Source organism: Typopeltis vanoorti, chromosome 6 (assembly GCF_054136105.1).
Source record: "Typopeltis vanoorti isolate ZY-2024b chromosome 6, IOZ_Tvanoo_1.0, whole genome shotgun sequence".
In the NCBI taxonomy this organism is placed as follows: Eukaryota; Metazoa; Arthropoda; class Arachnida; order Uropygi; family Thelyphonidae; genus Typopeltis; species Typopeltis vanoorti.
In genome coordinates, this window is record NC_143554.1 from 108,585,992 (window position 1) to 108,608,125 (window position 22,134).

At 36.8% G+C, this 22,134-nt stretch overlaps 1 protein-coding gene across 1 annotated transcript; it reads right to left on the bottom strand.

Annotated features, from left to right (window-relative positions):
- Window positions 1-3,291: 3,291 nt before the first annotated feature.
- On the bottom strand, window positions 3,292-20,149 carry LOC150105786 (putative polypeptide N-acetylgalactosaminyltransferase 10). Its single transcript, XM_090394557.1, has 10 exons — window positions 19,961-20,149; window positions 18,839-19,053; window positions 17,699-17,865; window positions 15,553-15,741; window positions 15,077-15,254; window positions 14,747-14,975; window positions 6,472-6,693; window positions 5,621-5,731; window positions 4,861-5,004; window positions 3,292-3,444 (listed from the first exon to the last, which is right to left on the bottom strand). The coding sequence occupies exons 1-10, from the start codon at window positions 20,147-20,149 to the stop codon at window positions 3,292-3,294; spliced, it is 1,797 nt and encodes a 598-aa protein (XP_090250683.1).
- Window positions 20,150-22,134: the final 1,985 nt, after the last annotated feature.

Sequence of the window (22,134 nt, forward strand, 5' to 3'; positions counted from 1 at the left end):
GAAATGTAGAAACAGCACTTAAAAAGTTTCGAAAAATTACCAGAAAGCTTACTAGTAGCTTTAAGAGGACACGAACTATGCCTAGAAGCCCGTATGTTCACTTTTATTGGGTGAACATGCGGGCTTCGGACAGAGCTTGTGTAAACCAAGGTAACTCCAAAATATCGACGGTTGTATTCTCATAAGCTTTCTACTAAATTTTCGAATCTTGTTTAAGTTTATTTCTATATTTGTTTATAATTTGTCTTGGGTCGCTGCAGCTGATCAACTTCCTCGACTCAGTTCTGTCCAAGGCCATTTTCTCCTCTAGTACGATGTCTTGGAAGTCCTCTCTCAAGCTGTCTAGATATCATTGTTTAGGTCTCCCCTTACTTCTTTTGTCTTGTGGCTTCATCTTCAGCACTCTCCTTCCCACATAGCTTTTATCTCCGCATAACAACCAAACCACCTCAGCCTTGATTCCCTAATCTTCCTGTATACTTGGGTTACGTTCATTGTTCCCCCTGATCAATGCGTTTTTGATCTTGTCAAATCTTTTTATACCAATTGCAAGTTTCACTCTCATTTCGGCTACATCCATTCTCTTCTCACATCTCTTGGTTATCTTCCCGGTTTCACTGTTATACATCAGTGCAAATCTTGCCTTTAAACTGTTCTTTGTATCTTACAGGATACCTAAAACATTTGTTCCAGTTTATCCACCCTGATAGGATTCTCTTATTCGGTTCTGAGTCCAGGTAGCCATCACTTTGATCCTAGATATGTGAACCTAGGCACGTATGACATTCCTGTGCCCCGCAGTGTCATACTTCCTGCTGCTTTACCACAAGACATTGTCTTATTTCTACCGATCCTCAAACCACTGTCTTCCAAAGCTTTCCTCCATTTTTTCAAATCTTTCTTCTGCTTTCTGTTCAGACTTTGTGCAAATCACCACATCATCGGCAAACATCGCTGTCCATGGTGATTCAGTTGTTACCGTCTTTGTCAACGCATCCAAAGAGCAGCATAAAAATAAGAAAGAGCTCAAAGCTGACTCTCGATGAATCTCCACTTTTACTGGTAATGCCTCAGTGGTTCCTGCTCCACATTTCACCCTTATTTTATACCGTCATACATGTACATGTCTTGTACAAAATGTACATATTTTTCTGGCATCATCTTCTTCCTCATGCTTCTCCATATTGGGATTCTATCAAAGGCCTTTTCCGAATCGATGATGACCAGAAAAAGTTCCTTGTTACTCTACCAGTACCTTTCTATGAGCTGTCGTAGATCGAAGATGTCCTCAGCTGTTCCCTGGTCGGATATTAATCTAAATTGCACTTCGCTAATTGACAGCAAGTCTCGCAATCTCTTCTCAATTACCTTTTCCCATACCTTCTTAGTGTGACTCATAAGTTTAATTCTTCTGGAATTGCTATAGGACTGGGTATCACTTTGTTCTTATATAAGGAAGCCAATATACTCTCTCCATCTATTCCACTGACATTTTCTCAGTTTTCAATGATCCTCTATCCTTTTGTATACCCCTATTTATTTCATTCGTGAATTCTGCCAAAATACTCTTTCCATCTATCTAAAACATCCATCTCTTCATCATCCTCTCCCTTGATCATCCTTCGTATATATCTTTAATTTCCCACTCCTTTTGTCTGGTTCTCCTGAGGGCCCTTTTGACACCTTCTTTATTATCCAAATTTTCTTACTTTTATTGTAAATAAAATATGTCTGAGAAACGTAAAAAGTGATGAGAATATATGAATCCAGTGGAAAGAAGAGGCGCATTATAACTATAGAGACAAAAACTAGAAATTATTAAACGACGTGAAAAAAAAAGTAATAAGTACGTAGGCATTGCGCATGCTCATGAAATGAATGAATCCACTGTTAGTTCGTAATATGCAGCACGTCAAAAGCTCAACCAATACAATCCACGATTGCTTCCAAGTAAAGACACGATTTTGATTGAAGGTATACAATATTGACTGTCGATAAGTCTTATGCTCATACAAGAGAAAACTCAAGATGCTATTGCATGCTATAAACTGATTTACAACGAATTAAAAAAAAACGCTGCATTAACACGGTCTGTCCACATGCTGTTTGCGTTAATTTTCTTATAATTAGATTTGCTTTGATATTTACGTATTCGATAGGATAGTGAATAAACTTTCATTTTCTCTACTTTGTCCATAAGGGGAACCTGTTGTAGCATTAATTATCCTTTGAAAGGATCGTATTTGTCAAAAATGCATCGCATTTAAATATCATTGGACTTATATGGATTTTCAACTTTCGGAGACTGGCTGGCTGTATTATTGTTTGTCCATAGCAATGAGCTGCATGATAGAGACCTCTAGCGGAGAACATACAAACTAAAAATAGAAACATATCTATTACAAAAGGTACTGGAAGGAAAATAAAATAAAAATAAAAATAAATGATCATTTCACTTATATTCGTTATATATCTTGACGTTCAACCAGGGGAGCATGAGTGTGTGTGTTGTTTTATTTTGTTTTGAAAACATCCAGCCTTATAAACTTCTAGAATTTTTGGATAAAGTATTTTACAACTCCAAACGAGCCAATTCGCTAGTTTTTGCTACCTTTTCATGTTTCTCTTTGGAGTTGAGACCAATTAGATTCCTTCCTTCGTAAAATAAGCACGAACAGTCATATTTGATTCCGTCTGGATGCAAGATCTTCATCTTGCAGCCATGCTGGATCTGTCCAGTATCTATCAATAAAGTTTCGTCTACTTCGCTACATATTTTCGTGTGAAAAATGACGAACTCAAAAAAAAAAAAAAATTAAAATCGACTCAATCCAGAACCCTAAAGTTTTGTGAGCATATATTATTTAATCGGTAATCTTGTATTACAAAATCCTCGAAGATATCTTTGTATATAAGTACTGTCCAAGGAAGGAGCCATGGACAAGCTATACGAAAACCCTGTTTTATAGAACAAGAAAACATCTTTCACGAATATCCTAAAATGTTCGTCGAACAACAGGAAGCTTTGGTAAGGCACTCGGCCTAGTGCCAAACAACACGACCGTTCTACTCAGTGTCCCACAAACCCGCCCCCCCCCAATCCGTTTCTTATGGGTGTCGCCTTCCCTTGAGATTCTTTTGCTGACTCATCCATTCAATTTCAACTAGGTATGCACTTCAACTAACACCACGTATTTTTTCCCCTTTATCTCATGCACACGGGGATTTGTTGAGTTTCTACAGTTCACTCAGCATTTGTGGAAGCTCCTGTTGGATAGCGTCGATCTCTTGTCACCAGCTGGCCAGAGCTGTATAGTTCACATTTTCAAATCTCCATCGCTGGGTCAGACGGTGTGGGTCACAAGGAGTCATATATACCTCCCTATTATCTGTATCACAGTCCAGACAGTTACCAGTAACAGGGTGGATTAGATGTTGGTTGTTCTGCAAAATCAAATATTAAAAATGTTTAAATAGTAGTAAAATTCACCATTTTAAAATGGTTACTGTATTAAGTGTAAGAAAAATGGAACGAATTATATATATATATATATTTATTTAAAAAATTAATAATACAGGGCGGCCATAAAATAACTTTCCCTCTTTGGATGCATCTGTAGCTAAAAACCAATAAACAGAATGAGACCAAATTTTATATGGAGACTTTTGAAGAAAGATCATTTCCGCGAAAAAAGATTTAGTACAAAAATCGCCGATAGGGAAAATTTTGGCGCTGGCGGAGCCAAAAACAAGCGGATAATTACATTAAAGGCAGATAAAATGGAATGGAATAATAACATTTCGACGGTGTAAGCGACAGCCACTTCATTCATTCCAGCTGGATATGTAGGCCGTTATTATTATTATCCAATGATAATAATAATAATAATAATTAAACTAAAACAACAAATTGCGAGAGATTCAGAAAACAAATATCACAGGAAATAATGTTTTATTCAACAGAATCAGGGTCCTCTGGACTACATACACGATTTTCAATGTGCTGATCTTTCTTGTGTACAACAAATCGCATCCGGTGTGCGACATCTCTACAGCTGAGCGTTAGGAGTCGGATTGAATGTTCATACCAGCCCGTTTTATGTTCTCTTTCAAGACATGCAAATTGGGAACACCACCAACATACACAACGGATTCTAAATACCCCCACAGCCAAACGTCACATGAAGTGATGTCCGCGGATCGAGGCGGCCATGCCGTCGGAAAAAAACTGACTGATAACCCAACAGTCATTCGAATAACTGCCTGAACGTTCCCAATCCCTTTTTAAGTGGAATTGGTGGCGCTGCTGTCACGTACCCACAGTAAAATTTGCATAATTCTTTTTACCTGCGTTTACTGCAAATATTTCACTACTTTCGGCTCCTCCCGCGCCAAAATTTCCCCTATCAGCGACTTTTGGTACTAAATCTTTTTTTTTTCGCGGAAATCATCTCCTCTTGCCTTCAAAAGTATCAAAATAAAATTTGGTCTCATTCCGTTTATTGGTTTTAGCTACAGATGCTTCCAAAGAGGGAAAGTTATTTGATGGCCACCCTGCTTTAATGTAATATCATTAAAAGTAGCTAGATTGTTAAATTAATAATGTATTTATAATATAGCTGTCTTTAAAATTTCTAAATAAATGTATAGTTCAAAATTATGAGAGAAATTATTAACTGTTTTTTTTTTTTATATTCAGCAGCTTTTAGATCTTCTAATGATTTTAAAGTAATATATCGTTTTTACCTGACAATTAGCTATTATAAATTTATATTCAACCTTCTATCCTGTTTTTGGTTGTTGTTTACAATTAGTAAAAAAACAGATAAATATGTCACAGAACACAAAATGACGTCTTACCAAGTCATATTTCCACAACTGATTTCCTTGCATCCCATGACAGTTCCATAGCACAATTGGAGCTTGGATGTCTGAATTGGACACGTCGAAGCATACTGTCCTCTTAAATGGACGGATGTCCTTATGCCAGGTTAAAAGAAATTGCTGTCAAGTAGGTTTAATATTAATATATTATGCTTTCATACCTATTGCGTTTCTAAAATTTTGAAGAAACTTGAAAGCAATTAGTTTTATTTTTTTAAAAATTAAAAACTTTTATTCCGAAAAAAAACAAAAATAATAGGAAAATTGTGAATTTACAATATTTTCAATATCAAATCAAAGTTATCGTCGAAGCATATTATGCGCATGCGTACAAGGATACCTAGACGATTATTTCTTTGATGTACAAAATTATTATAATAGATCTTTTTTTATGAATAATAATTGCTCACATAAAAGTAAACAGCTTTCTGAAATTGTCAGTGCTTACCTGTTTTCCTCCTAGATTAGAGTTATCCTAAATTAGTTTTTACAGCTAAAAGCATTATTATTGTTTGCGATTTATTTTTAAAAAAATTATAAACTTTTACTCCGAAAACAAACACATAAAAATAATAGGAAAATTGTTAATTTATCCTCAAAGCATATTCTGCGCATGCGTACGAGAATCGCGACGACCATTTATTTTAATGTACAAAATTATTATAATAGATCTTTTATTATTAATAATAATTGCTCACATAAAAGTAAACAGTTTTTTGAGATTGTCAGTGCTTACCTGTTCTCCTCCCAGATTAGGGTTATCCTTAATACACCTATCTAATCCAAACCTTTCATTCTGACCTCGGAACTTGGTATCAATACATAACTCATCGGCAACGCTTCGTATCTAACAATAAGAAAAAAAATGAAGTGAAATATCAGAGGATAAGAAATTTGATAAATGTGAAACTATACTTATGTTTGAGATATAATTATTAAAACTGTTATTAGTAAATTAATTTAATTAATTTCATTTTTAACCGAAATAAAATGAATTACATTAAAAATGCGAAAGTTTTAGATAATTAAAATGAAATTTTTAGCAGAATTTAAAATTTTTAAATAGTTTTTTACAAAAAAGAAATTAGTGTTTCTTACACCTTTTACATTTTTAAATATCTATTTTATTAGTAAAGCCATAAAAACTAAAAAAGGCTATGAGATGCGGTGATTGATTCATTCAATCCAATACCCTTGGAGGGTAATGGATAGCAATGCTGTAGCTAATGAAGCTCTAACTGAGGCTCGGCTATTGCTGTTACCCTCCTGCCATGATCAGAGCTTTGATAATAGCTCAATAACCTTATCCCTACACTGTCTTCTACAGATAACGGGGAATATGAAAAGCATTCTTGCTTCGCCCCTTTAAGCCAGTCCTTATAAGGACTATAAAGAAAAAGGCTATTAAACAAAAAATCGTTGTAGTTATAGTTATATAGATTGGAATTGGCGACAAATGGTACGAAAAAGTGTATACTGTATCTGCATCGTCTGTGTTCAGACAATATGTGTTCTATATATAAATATAAAATTCTATATTTGTATAAATATATATTTGTAAATATAAATATACTACGAAATTTCTACCTCTCCTGTAGCGTAGTCTGGTGGCTCCACAGGTGGATACCTCTTTGGTTGATCATACGCCACGTTTTCCATAAACCACCGAAATGGCTTACAATTCAATTTTTCCCTCATAATTTTTTGCTTGGTAAGATTACCAACTTCGAGATCTTGATAATGGGGCCTTCTTAAATACAAGTAGTTCTTGTATTCGTCCATCCACACTTCAGCCACGCGCTTGTAGTTCTAGAACACAATGACAAGAACGCGCTGTTAAACAGATATGAACACCGGACATAAATATATTTTCATAAATTCTATAAATAAAACTTTATATATATAAATACAATTAAAATATATTAAATTAATGTTTTATATTTTCTCTTTTTACTAAAATTAGCTAATTAACTCATACACCTTTTTAGTTTTTCTAAGAAATTTACTTTAAAAATTAATTGCGAAGCATGCAGTGTTTCCTTATAAGGACTATAAGGATGCAGTGTTTATGAATAATAAAGTTCTTGAAATCGCATATAACATATAATATAATGTGTTTTAATTTCCATATGGTGGGTGAAGACTTCAGATAGTAATCAAGATTATTGAAATGAGAGAAAAGTTACTGCAAGGTTTTAAATGCGCATGGGGCCAAAGTAACTCTGATCATGATTGGAAAACTACTTAGAACAATCAAAAAGAACAGATTTCCTTTAGTATACAATGAAACCTGTGAAGAATTCATGACTAAACAAACACACGTAATAACCACAGTAACAAGTTTTGATAAATATTTCATCCTAAGTTTCTTAGGACATCGTTAGTACAGTTAATTCAAACAATACTAGGAATAACATACAGTTAGGGCTCATGATTACAATGGAATCCCAATATACGTGCAGCAGCGTGTTATAGAATAAATTAAAATATAACGGGGGGGGGGATTACACTAAAATAAGATAACATATATAAAAGAAATTATTTTACACAATTTTGTATGACAATTTCCCATACTTTAGGAATAGCAAGAACATCATTACGGTTTAGATTTGGTCTGTGAAGTAACGCTTCAGCACTTTCTTTATATAAACGTTCATTTTTATATAAAGATCTATGTAAAAGTTTGGTCTTTTCTCAATGGATCCTATGGTTTTGATTTTCAACTCCGTGTTGAGCGAGGCCAGATTTCTGCAGTTTGATAAGACGGATATGGTCTTGATATTCCGAAATGCGTTTATGAACAGATCTACCTGTCTGTCCATAGTAAGACAGTTTGCAGGAGCATGGAACCTCGTACACGTCAGATAGCATTAGAGGTGAGTTTTTCTTTAGGAGAGGGTAACAAGTTATCGATCTGGTTGAGGTTTGTTGGTAGTAGCAAGTTTGTATTTCTTCATAATTTTTGATTTAAATGTGAAAAAAAAAAAATTTTTTTTTCACGTTTAAACCTAAACCAAAAATTTGGCTACGATATATCGATGACGTCTTTGCTGTCTGGGGTCATTCCGAACAAGAATTACACCTGTTTCTATATAAAATAAACCTTCTTCATCCTCGCATCAGATTTATGCTAGAAAAAGAATCTCCACAGGGTATCTCCTTTCTGGATTTACACACCCAAAGAAAATAAGATGGTTCCATCCCCACTTCTGTCTATCGCAAGCCGACATTTTCAGGTCGCTACATTCATAATTCTTCTGCTCATCATCCATCTCAAAAATTTGGCATAACCAGAGCACACAGATTCCGATCCTCTGAAGAATCTCTACACCAAGAATTGGAAATAATCAAAACTAGCCATACTAAATCGATATAATCTTAAAACAACTAACAAAAAATCATCAGTCACTTCCACACACATCAACCTAGACAAGAACAAGTCCACAGGATTCCCATACCTTATGTCAAAGGTATCTCCGAACATCAGATAGCCCAGACACGTCAGAGCACACCAACTGGGCTCCTGAATTTCTATCGTTATCAACCATACTCATTTTGAGGAGGTGAAATGGCAGAAGTTATAAAGACGTCGCTTGGAAACCAAGAAGAAAAAGCAAAACCGTAAAACAGAATCCGAGACTTCCTCCACAAAAAAACTGACACAGCAGTTGACGAACAGACAACCTCATCAACATGATCTTCCCAAGAGGGAGCGGGAGGAACAATAGAGAAAATGGAAGTAACAATTGCATAATTAAACGACAAAAACGATCAAGCAGAAGAAGAAAATATAAAATCAAAACAACAACCAGCCAAGAAAGAATCTACCTGCAAAGAAGGGCTGTCTCCTATCGCCGCAATTACATCGTCTGCTGAAGAAAGTGTGATAATTTACAAACCCTTCAGTTCCGAGTACAATCAAGCGGGGGGAGGAAGCGACCATAATTCGCTCCTTCCGGGGAACCTCTGGTGCAAAGGAAGGACTCCTCGCTGAAATATTTTACACTTGCAACAAGGAAGGTTTGGTCGACCCCTGTATCAACGTGGAATGGTCCACACTCTCCGTAGCCGATGTATTATCTATCTCAGCAGACTCATTTAAGAACTCGGCTTCAAACGTGAGCTTTTGGGAGGTTTGGGCTGACACAGTGAGAGATTTTGTTCCTTTGAGGTTTTTTGCCTTAAGAATGCTGTTGATCAACTGGGAATTTGGGTCCGTTGGGGGGGGGGTAGCCTTTATTGGGGTTGCCTTCGTAGTTGCTTTTCCCTAGATTATGAGCTGTTTTGCTCAGTAGTAGTAGGGTTGAGCCTGTCACTGACCAGGATCACCTCGCTGAGTTAAATGATAGTTCAGGTCGCTCATTGTTGGGCGATCTGAGAGATCGCTCGAGTTTCTGGAGGACAGCATAACCCACTTACATGAGATATTAATTGAAATAGTAAAAAGGGACTGTTAACATACTAAATTGTTTGTATGACGAACAATTCCCGTTGCCACTCAGAATATCAACAGTTCGTACTATCTCCACACAGTGCGCGGTTCGAAGACTATTTTTACTTCATCGGGTTCATGTACTATTTCTACAGGATACGCATTTTTGTCAGTTCTGGGACGTTGAAAACTCTACCAGAAATTTCCCTTTACAAAGCTTCTGTTGTTTTGGAAAACGCTGCACGAGTGGAAGTTGGAATCCTTGTTCGTCAGCCTATTCTAGGCGGATTTTTCAATGTTCAAAAAAAAAAAAATGTTGCAGGACGTCTAATCTCTACAGACTGGAAGCTTGGAATAGAATCACCCGCTTCCTCACTGTCTATGCCCCTAATAATACCCACCATTGATGTAGGTTTTTCACGTCCCTAGAACCCTATCTCTACTGGGTTCAATGGAACTGGAACTGTATTGCAGACACACGATATCACAAGATGGGCAGTAAATAACAATTATGGTACCGGTAGCTGTAAGAAACTGCAGCTGCTAGGATAATGTCGACCTCGTTGACATCTGGAGGGAGCATAATCCAGGCAGAGTTGGTACCACATGGTCGCGAGAAGGAATCTCAACTAAACCCGACTACGTTTACATTTCCAGCAACTTAGAGCCACAAGTTGTTACAGTGAGGCATATAGCGGTTGGCAGTTCGGTGACGGACCATAAAAGGGTTCTGTTTACTATCGAATTACACGTGGTCGTTGACACATCCAAACGACATTGGCAACTTCCTGCAAACTCCCGAAAAATGTATAACGGGGATTTCCAACTGCTATGCGACAAACGGATGAACGCTCATTGGGACTGAGACGCACGGCCTTTAAAAAGGTGGTAAAAAGGTAAACAAAAAGTAAAACAGCTCTCTCAGAATTGCTCGGAGAAAGAGGTTATGAACAAGGGAAAAACAATGAGAATTAGGGGGGGGGGGTACCGTGCGAACCAGAGAAACGTATTCCCAGTGATTCCCAAATTAAAGACGTGGTAATTAAGCTAGAGGCATATCGACGGAAAAAAGTTCTCCTGAGCTCGATTTCTGCGCCAGCTTGTTTTTCTGTTATGCGGAAACACCCTCAGCCGCGTAATGTGCTTACGAGCACATTTTGTATGGAGAACTCCACCTAACCGGAACTCCATACACCTGTGTGGAGTTCCGGTTAGGTCGATACGACTCAACTTATTTCGGATAAGAGATCTCATGACGAACAAAGAACTCCCAAGTATATATATATATATATATATATTTTTTTTATGATTGTAATTCCATGTGTGTTCAGGTCTTTCCGACCAAAGGGATTCCCCTATACCGACTGAGCCACGGAGGCTCAAGTATTCCATGCAACAATTGAAACTGTAGGGCACCTCTTCTACCAGTGCAGCGCATTCGGCGAAGGCTGGCTGAGGTGCTTAGGATCCGTTGCCCACTTTCTCTGAGGTGGCACTGTTTAAGTTCCTCCCCCCCCATACACACACACACACTGGTGAGAAAAAACAAAAAAATATCTAATTTCTCTCATCACTGAAGAAGACAGAATCTACCATTATTGCTCTTCGGAACTTTTCTTTTAATGAGTGAAAAGTCAAACAACCGTTCTAAAAGTGTCATGTGGGTAAAAGTGGTCAACTGAGGCCACTTGCTTTCCTCTATCACTATTTTACTCTCTCTCTCTCTCTCTCTCTCTCTCTCTATTCTCTCTCTCTCTCTCTCTCTCTCTCTCTCTCTCTCTCTCTCTCTATATATATATATATATATATATATAATCTCAGCGCCACGTTTATGCTCAAAAGGCCAATGATGAGACACTTGAACTAAAAAAAAATATCTTCTGGTGTTGTCCAGTTAAAACGTTTGCGAAGGGAATACTGACAAACACTGAAGAGAAAATTATATCATTCACAATGATATGGTATAAAAATATATAACAAATTCAAGTCAAAAAAGGAAGACGTAAAGTGAAAAGACAGGAAATTCCAAAGTATATGTCTAAATATACTCAGGAACAAAGACGTTTAGAAAATGAGAATGGAAAGTTAAATGTGATCTCAGGAGGGTCAAAAAACACTCTCTAGAATACGTTCGCTTAAACTTTACACTTTGGAAGAATTCCATTACCAGGATGCAAATTATCTTATTATATATATATTAAAAATATTATATTTAAAATTAAAACATTATATATATATATATATATATATATAAAATAAAGCTGACAGTTTTGGAAATAATAATGCTATCGGAGTAGTGATGCGTCTTATTCGTTCAGTATTGCTAGAGAAATTGATTTCTTCCGTAATGATTAATAGAAAGAATTGCATCACTATCAGAGAGAATTCTCGCTTGGTCCCGACGTTTTTTCCAAAGTAATCAAAAACTAGGTAGTCAGTTGATGACAACATTAAAAGGAAAACAAAACGATAAAAACAGACTCTTCTTTTGACCAAATCAGAAAAGAATTTTATCTGTAGAGGAGTAGACAGAAATTTTAAGAAGTGACGCAATCCCAGAGGTTGTTTTACTTAAAACAAAATTATAAGTTTGGAAATGGCTCCTACTCGTAGTTTAACTCTTTCTCGCTAACTAGACCATTCAGATTTCACTAAACAAAGGTCTGATGTGTGGAGGCTGATCTTGAGACCTTTACTAAAACAGAGCAAGACGAACAGTTGTCCCCGAAACATCTCTGGAAGATCCATATAATAGAATTCGCAAGTGCTGTCAATGATGACCCAAATCTCGCTCTCTTTCTCGCTGGATCACTTCTTGTCGTTTTAAATAAAAAAGCAAATCTGAGAAAATTACTGGCAATCCGAATACCTTTGAACCATAACAAATATAAACAAGGAAAATTTTAGAAATAAAATTACATATCCTGATACTAATGTACATGCTGTTTCATTACTTGGTCACAAACCTATCTCATACTTAATGGTTTCTGCATTATTTTGCAGAGTTTACTTAAATATGCGCATTTATCTAAAGGCTAGGAAGTAACGTTTATTAGATAGCTTAATGAAGGACTTTAATATAAAGTACTTAAAAATAAGTTTAATGGATACAAATTTTTCCTTGTATTTAAAACAATTCAAGGGAAAACAACTGATGTATTGGAAGTAATCGTATTGGAGGAGAATGGTCCCCTATTATTTATTTTCTAGGATACGTACTATTTCCTCATAAGAATTCATCAGGAAGAATTTTTGCCATTCTTTTCTTTTTCTATCACGATGAGTATTATTTATTACTTCTTTTAATCGCAACAACTGATAACATTTTCTACAATTATCGGCGTGTTTGGCCAAGTGGATGGAATCTCCACTCGCCAATCAACAGACTGTGTGGTCGGATACTACTCTTAGCGGTTGTTTGTAAATGCGTTTAGAGAGGAGGGGATGAATGTCAATATCCATTATTAAATCCATGGTCTTTTCAAACAGAGGCCCTAAGTGATTAAAAAGTTACGTGTTTGGTCTCTAGTGTAGTGCTTTTGAATTATTTAATCCTTAGCTATCCTACATTGGTAAATATGCTATAGGTCATCAGTTTTTCGTAGGAGAAATTAACGTCCAAAAGCTCACACGGCCGTGGGTGGGGCACAAATAACAGCAATTTCTATATATATATATATATGTTTGGCACGGAGCTTAAAGATCAAATTAGAGATGACCCTCAACTTCATCTCCAGGGTCAGAGCTGGTAAATGAATCATGGGTTTAGGGTTATGAGCCGGAGACCAAGCAGCAGTTGTTCGCAGTGGACGTTGCCAGATTAGCCGTGGCTGAAAAAGACGTGTCAAGCTCGCAGCAATCAAGTCTATGTGTATATTTTTTTTTTACATCCAAGGCAAGGAAGGTCTTCCCCCTTCCCTCGGCCAAACTGTCATCCAACAAGTTTTACTATGAGGTTTGAAGCGGCTAAGGAAGAACATTCGGCACAAACGCCCAGGCGAGTGGCAAAACAATTATTGGGTTCTCCACACGCTTCCAGAAACATGATGGACATTCCTCATCTCCACCATCCGGCTGCAAGAGCGCTGTTTTGACACCATTGAGGAGATCCAGGCAGAATTGCAGGAGGTGCTCAACATAGTCACACGTGCGGATATCCAGAGATGAATATAATCATGGAAAAACCGCTGGAATCGGCGTAAACATGCACCGACTCTTTCGAAGGAGAAGGGGGGAAACCTAGCAATTAGGGTAATTTTTTAGTAAAATTCCCGAACGTTTGGTTATATGGACCCCCATTTGTTTCCATCTTTCTTTGTTAAGGATTGTCAATGCTAATATTCTCCTACCATCTCCACCAGGTCGCCCATCTTCACTCTGGTTGTCCAGACATTCATCTTCCTTCATAAGAAAAATGAATGTCTGGACAACCACTGAGTGATTGGCCTTGTCTATCTATTGCTTTTATGTCCTGCCCATCTTCCTTTTAATTTTAAAATATCTTACATGCGTATGTGTTCTGAACGATTTGCTTCTTTTGCAGAATAGAAATTCACTTACCAGGAGTGAAAAACGCTCCTCGGTGTATGAGATTGGATAACTCATCATCAGTTGAATAGCCCTTGAGACAGAATTTGAATGATAATTATTGCAACTGTGTTATGGAGATGCTGTTAACAGTTTGCACAAAGTACTTTATAATACGTACAGATTTAACCTTATGCATGCATCTCCCATCATTTCCTAGAGAAGACTGATACTGAATATCAACTTGTTCGATTAATTTACCAATATAATTAGACTCCAAGTAATTGCTGTGACTTCATTACAAATGGGATACCACGTCAGATGTTTTTGCAGCATTTCCTTAAATTACTATGTTATAAAATGAAAAAGGGTATTGAACCATAATAAATATTATGTTTCGCCATTCTAGGCAAGGCGCTAACTAATATTGTACACAAACATAATATTTTATAAATTTTAATATTTATATGTCTAGTGATTTGGTATTTTCAGGTAACTCGGAAGATAGAAATACCACATCCAAGTATGCAAATAGGAATGTGTTTATATTGAATTTCGTTTTTGTTAGCTTTAGTTTTTGATATGTTCTGAGGATTTGAAATTTGTATTAGATTCTAATTAGTTCAATTTTTCTATTATTTGTTTACCTATGATTTAAGTTTCAAAAATGACCACCAGGGAAAGAAAGAAAGATGAGAATATAAACACTTGTATTTTGAGTATGATTTAAGTTCCGAAAATGACCACCAGGGGAAGAAAGATAAGAATAGCAAACAACACTTGAAATGTGAGTATGATTTAAGTTCCAAAAATGACCACCAGGGGAAGAAAGATAAAAAGAGAAAACAACTTGAATTTTAGGCATCTCGCTTTTATATATATACTCGTATCAATAATACTTACTCTTCCTACAAAATCTCCTATTCCTGGATTAGGAAACGGAGCGAACTTTCTATAAATATGGCCGATTCTAGAACATGGCACATCTACCATCTGACCACCACACTGCCAAATTTTGAAAGACAGTTCATATTGCTCTCCTCCCCACACATCTAATCCCTCATCATATCCTCCAAGGTCCCAGAAAAAGTTTCGATCGATTACGAAAAGCCCGCCAGCCATCACAGGACTCCTTTAAAATTAAAATGCAAATATTAGCAATTCATTAGAGATGTTTGAAATAAGATTGCAAGAGTAAATAGATTGTTGATCGCAACGAAGGGGGAAAAATACCTGAAAGGTTCCGTCGGATGCCGGAGATCTTCAGGCAACAGAGGTAGTCTCTTATAGTACAGTTCCCAATCGAAGGCACCGCGAGCCCCTTCATCTTGGGCCCTATAGGCAAACGTATCGTAGTCGATGACATCAATAAAAGGACAAACCACAGTTTTTCGATCCATGGCTATTGGTTCTGCAAATACATCAAGTTGCGGAAACTGAATATTAATAATATTTTCCTTCATAGCTTAGTAGCATTTATTTCTATGATATAGATGCAAAAGATGATTTTTTTATTAGCTACTTATTCTATGTTTACGCCTGATGAATATTTTAAAATATGCCGAAACGTCAATTTTCAACATGAATTATAAAATCAATGATCTCACTGAATATTTATTATTTAATCTTGCGTCATCACATCCACAGACTGAAAAAAAACTTAATAAAACTAATTAACATACAGGTATCACTTAAAATGCACACCTTACCTAAGAGTGGAGGAAGCCAGTTTATGTTAGCTTCAGTGTGAGAATCGAGGAAGACAATGACATCTCCAGTAGCAGCACGGGCCCCCATTAATCGAGCCCGAATAAGACCTTCTCGTTTACTAGCTCGAAGTATCCTAACATTCCTGAAATGCTCCTGTACGTAATTTTGCAGTGGTTTCCTTAATTGATCTAAAAACAATAAAGGAACATTATACAGTCGATTGGCTTAACTATACTGTAGTCAATGCTATATTTTATATGCATTTAGTTTGTGAATAGAGAACAGAATAATCTTTATATTGGAACCCTTGAACTTGTGGACTACATGCTACGCCTCCCAATACTGTTCTTGTTGTTAAAGCCAAAATATCACGAAATATTGGTATTTATGTCAGCATAAAATCCAATATAAGGAGGCGAATCATGTAGTGTGTGTGTGTATATATATATATATATATATATATATATATATATATATATATATATATATATATATATATATATATAAAGTCCTCGCGGTTCTAGTGGCTGTGCGCTTCGCAACCATATGCCTGGGGAAGGAGTGTCCTTAGTTCTATTCCCGTCGGTGACGTGAGGAGCTTAAGGATCTTCCTCAGCCATAGCCAAGTTAGCCGGTCTTGGGCGTGGACAGCAGGGTTTTTTCCACCAGTTTATCCTGGGGTTTTTCATCCCGCAAAGCAGGCAAATCGGCCTCGGGAACTCAACACTACAGGACATAGAATACATCGGGGCGTAGGGCTGACCACCTTATCCTGTGAACGGTGTGAAGTCTGATGATTAATAAACCCTCGACACCGCAAGGTAAAAGGAAGATGAGATGAGATGATATATATATATATATATATATATATAAGTCACTTTAAATATTAACTAAATACATTCCTTTATCGTCTGTATGGTCGAATATACAAAAGAGATGACTCTAGATCAAACTGTGTGTGTGTTCATTCGATGCTAAATATATTTCTCTCTCCCTGTGTCCTTCTCTTTAAGAGATGACGTCATTAATGCCGTTGTCAAGTTTTTTCCCGTCGTTGGATGTTGCAGGCGCTTTCAGCCATATGTTTTGACCTCTACATTCCCTACAGAGAATCCCAGGTAACGTATAACATCGAACCATACATTTCGCTAATGCGATTTAAAGGGTCTTTGATAGCCTGACAGAGAGGATGACATCATCTACCCAGAAACTCCCTAGGGTATCTCAGCTAGTGAACATGTGTAACAAGCTTTCAGAGTTACTACAAGTGTATATCCTCACGTTACAATGCGAAACGTACAAGTTTTGAGTTCCTCTTGCCCCTGTAGAAGTAGCTATCCTGTATACCACAGGAGAGCTACTGTATGCAATACAGTCGGGTATTATTACTAGAAATGAAACTCTGAAGCCTATTTTATTTATTTATTTACACCATGTGATGAAAATCGGTTACCATTTATACAGATCAGATATCGATACTCGCATTAGTCTGAAACTATTAACTGAAGAAAGTCCGAGATCTGGCTCCAGTCAGATAACACCATCGTGTGCTACATTATATAGAACAGCGATAGCCAACTAGATGGCGTCATCTTGTTTCTCTTGTTTAAAAAGTGTTGTTGTTATTACCGAAAACGTTTAATCCATATCCACTTTTTCCAGTTTTATATTTCATGAAAAGTTGGTTATTTTAATGAAATAAAAGTGGCGCCTTTGCCATTTCTCATATATATCATAAAATAGCATATTAATTCGGTTATTACAGTTTTTTTTTTTTTTTTGGCTAGATGGGTGAAGCAAGAATGCTTTTCATATTCCCCGTTTATCTATAGAAGACAATGTATGGATAGGAGGTTATTTGTAATTATCTCTAGAAGACAATGTATGGATAGGAGGTTATTGAGCTATAAGTTCTGGTCATGACTTGGTAACGGCAATAGCCGAGCCTCAGTTAAAACTTCATTGGCTACTTCATTGACATCTGGTACTCTCTGGAATTTCGCATTCCATTCCATTCCTTTTTTTTTTTTTTGGTGTTTGCATTTATTGAGATAATCTAACTACTCTAAAGAGTCCTAGATGAAGGCAAAACCAATATTATGATATTATTTTAAGCTACTGAATTATATTATGACTATATTTTACCTTTGCTGCTAAAATCATCCACTAGGATTATCTCCTTCACCAGCTCCGCTGGAGCTCTATTTTGTATGCTGGTGACAGTCCTTAGCAAAGTAGACCAGTGTTCGTTGTGAAAAGGTATCACTATGCTGGCAACGGGAAGTTTGGAGAGATAAAGTTTGGTGCGACACCTAAAAGTGTGATACAAAAAAAATGCATCTTTAACGTCGTAATGATTTTAAAGTTAAGTTCGAACCAAAAATCATTTTGGGTTATTTTTAAACAGTTATTCTTACTGAAATTAGTAAGAATATTTCAATCTACAATTCTTGCTAAGTCATGTCATTCTTATTTACTTTTCTTTATTTGTAATAAAATAGTTTCATCTATTTTTCAAGTAAGCTGGGGAAAGTCTTAGTCATGCATCCGCGTTTCCATGGCAATAATAAGTTCTGCTGGCAAACGGTAACATTTCACGTTTTGACTTTCGTTACTAAAAAGTATCGCGAACAAATTTTTTCTTAGTTATTTACAATAAATTAAATAATTGCTTATGCTATCGGATTGTACGATTCTTGAATGTCAGATTTTGAATCGTATATTTTCAATGGGCAGATAAAATTATAATAAAATATTTGGTTAAAAATACGGAGCTTGTTTTGGAGGATGAAAATAAATAAAAAAATAATATATATTTATAGAAAAGAAATGATGAAAACATATATATGATCATATATTGTACTATAGAAAAGTGCCAATAGTTAGTATTACTATTAATAGTTAATAGTAATGTCAATAGTTAGCATTACCATTAACTATTCGTGTTCAGTCTTGTAGTTTAAATTGTATTATGTCTAATTCCATGTGTTCGTTAACTATGTATGCCTTGAGGGATTAAAAAAAATGAAAAACGCAAGGCAACATAAAATATTGGCATAAGAAAATTAAGACAAATGATATAGAAAAGATAAATTACGAGCTAAGCTCTCTCTCTCTCTCTCTCTCTCTCTCTCTCTCTCTCTCTCTCTCTCCCTTCTGTATTGCTAATAGGTTCAAAGTATGTTTCTGTTCCCGCCAGCTCCTATATTCGCAAGGCAATCATTGGTGGTAGGTTAATTTCCCTGGAGTACTATGTACCAATGGGAAGAGATCTGAATCACTTACCCCAGATGTCTAATATCCGGAAGGGACCGGTTGAGGGCAATAAAGTCGCTGACCAAAGCGTTAAAGCCGTTCACTTTATAAAGTTCCTCTTTCTTCTTCTCCATCCCTGGCGGCAAGAAGTAAGCTGCTCCATGCTCCCCTGGGCCTTTCTGCTGCGCCTCCTCCTCGATCTGGGAATAATTGTGCCAGTCCTTCTTCTGGGAGATTTGTTCTTTCTACGAGACAAGACACCATGGTTACGTCTACAACTCGGGAAAGAAATAAAAGATTACTAAAAAAACAAACAAAAAAAAACAGGGATGAGTGAGTAACTACGCAGGCGCCAAATAAGCGTGTAATCGCTGAGTTCATTGACTGAAGAATAATTTACGGAACTTCGGGAATGGCGCTTGTAAGGAAAACAGAAGCAACCTAACCCTTGGGTTTTTATAGGAACTCCGGTATTAGTTACCCCTATGATTGGGTCCTTTTGCGGGCACGTGGGAGTAATACGAAGAGAACATCGCACATCTGTAGCTCAATAAAGCTTGGTAGAGTTCTATTGTCATCGATCTGGGGGGGGGGGGGGTTCAATATCCACTTTACCTTCGGCAACATAAACAAACGCACGTATTACTCAGACTTTCCTGACACTCATAGAGTCGTTTGGAACAAAACGACGATGGGAAGACATAAACAGGATAGGAATGGATACTGTTATGGCTTCGTTTTTTCTTTAACTTTCTTGTTTTAATGGTTCTTTAACTCCAGTCATCGAAGTTTGAACCAAAATCTCACTGTTCTTACGAGATCGAGTCCATTCCAGATAGCCCCAAATCGTGAAGTGACTATAGCGCCATCTGTTTAATAGACAGAAAAGAAAGAAAGAAAGAACAGATTGAAAATCGACTAAATAGATGATTAAAAAAGTTTTTATCGATGCTTTGCCGTATAGCAAATCCTTCTAAAAAAGTTTTACCTACGTGCCAATGGAATAATGTGTGTGTGTGTGTGTGTGTGTGTGTGTGTGTGTGTGTGTGTGTGTGTGTGTGTGTGTGTGTGTGTGTGTGTGTGTGTGTGTGTGTGTGTGTGTGTGTGTACGCGTGCGCAGAAAATAATAAAGATGACAAGAGATGGACTCACCTTTGTTCCCAGCAACTGATAATTCCTTGGCAATAACCTCACCAATTGTCCATCCTCGATTTCATCCAAGTTGAGAGTTCTCACAGCAAGTGTGGACACCACAGCTTTTAATATAAATGCACCGGCACACATCAACAAAAGAGATGATAAAGTGAACTTTAACAGACGTTTGGTATTCCTCCGTAGCATCTTTCCCGCCATCTACCTATCCGACATCGCACCTGGATCTCGCTGTAACACCTGGACGTGGATTTGGAAGGATCTTACTGATGCGATGTGTGAGAATGATCCGGTAACTCCAGATGTTCAATTTTCACCATGGTGATGAGTGACGTCACTCCTAAAAACACAATAAAAAAGTTTTTCTAAAGTTGGTTTCTTCATTTAAAAGAAATCAGCATGCTTCCCCCCCCTCCTCTATACAATACTCTCATCATCGCCACCTATCGGAAGAGCCCGATACTTTAATGCTACAGAAGATGTTATGCTTCAGATTGACTTACAAAATCTGAAGTGGTGCGTACAGACAGCTCTAAAGAAGTGTAAGTTCGCACCGCTTATCATCCAACCATTAGCAGTAGAAAGAGCAGTATGCTATCCGTTTCCATCTTCTAGTTTCTCTGTAAACGCGCCGTTTGCTTACGTTGTAGTTAACCCTATTTCGTTAGCTCAGCATGCATGACTTCCCCACCCCCCTCCTCCATCTTGTTGTCTGAGAAACTCAGGCAATAAATTAAAGTTCAGGATACTCCCAAAACCACTGAAAGCCAAGGTGATGGAGCTTGCAAGAAAGAATTGATTACTGGGCTTCGCATTTTCACCTCTCTCTCTCTCTATCTCTCTCTCTTTCTCTGTAGCTGCACGCGCGCACACACACGCAAACACTCAACTTGTGGGAGTTTACACGAGAAAGAACCAGCATTAAATTGAAGCGAACGACTAAGGTTGGAGGAAACTCAAGAAAAAGAAAGAAAAGAATACTAAAGGAACAGTTTTGAATGTTACTCGCCTTCTTTTTACTAAAAGTATTTTTAAAACTAACACGCATGCTCAGATTGTGAACAAAATTCTACCCAACAAAATAAAATCGGAATTTTGCACCATCTTCTTTCAATGGATTGCAATTACCAAAGAACCGTTTTAAGTCTAAGTAAGTAACTACGGTAAGTGCATTCAACTTTGACCCCTAACTAAAAAATAGCGTCAAAATGCGTAACATTCTAAAACGACATCAATCATATCTTCAGAGTACATTTTTTTCTGATAAACTTCCCCATCTAATTAGGGGTCAATTAATAATGCAACATAACGGGGGTTCTTGTGAAGGTGCCGCGTTTTTGTGGCCTTTCGTGTGTTACAAGATGTCGTGCTTAAGGCTATTACAGTCTTCCAGTACGTGATGGTTGGTCTGCAAGAAGCACGTCAAGACATAATTCTTCTGCCTTCCCCTTTTTCCCCCTGGTGTTATCTCCTGGCTGAGAAGTGAGCTAAGAACACCATCATTATCTTTAACACCGTTTCCTTACCGCCAGGCTGAAAAACACTAGACTGCTTGTAATAAGACGTCTTATTTCTCTGTCAGAGCGAACACCCCCGTAGCTGAACTCAATGAATTTATTCATGTCATTAAAACTTGGGTTTCGGAGGAACAACATCTGTGAAACTTTTAGCGGTGCTGGAGCTACTCAATATTGCATGCTGGAGAAGTTTTAGATGTGGTTCTTCTGTTGCATACTGCAAGTTTTAGAAGCCTTTCGTATTGCGTTTATGTGATATGTCATGTAATCTCTGTCAAAAATTAGACTATAATTACTGTTATATGATTACAGATAATATACGTTAATGTAAAAGTAAACACGCAACACTACCAATAATAATAAACCTTCACTGAGGCGATCTAATCATAAATTTCCAGTGAATAAACTGAAATATCCCAGAAGTTTCGAAATAAAAAAGGTATAAGAAAATATTAGCCTGAATAGTAACACATCTCTCAAAATTCTAAACGACAAATATTATTACAAAAATTAATAAATATTATTCATAAAAGTTATTAAAGATATTTTAAGGAAGCTTCAAGAGTTTTAAGCTATTGTCCATTTTTATTAGATGCCGTATAAAAAGTTGCATGCATTGCATTATTACATATAAAGGAATTTGATAATTTCCAGTAT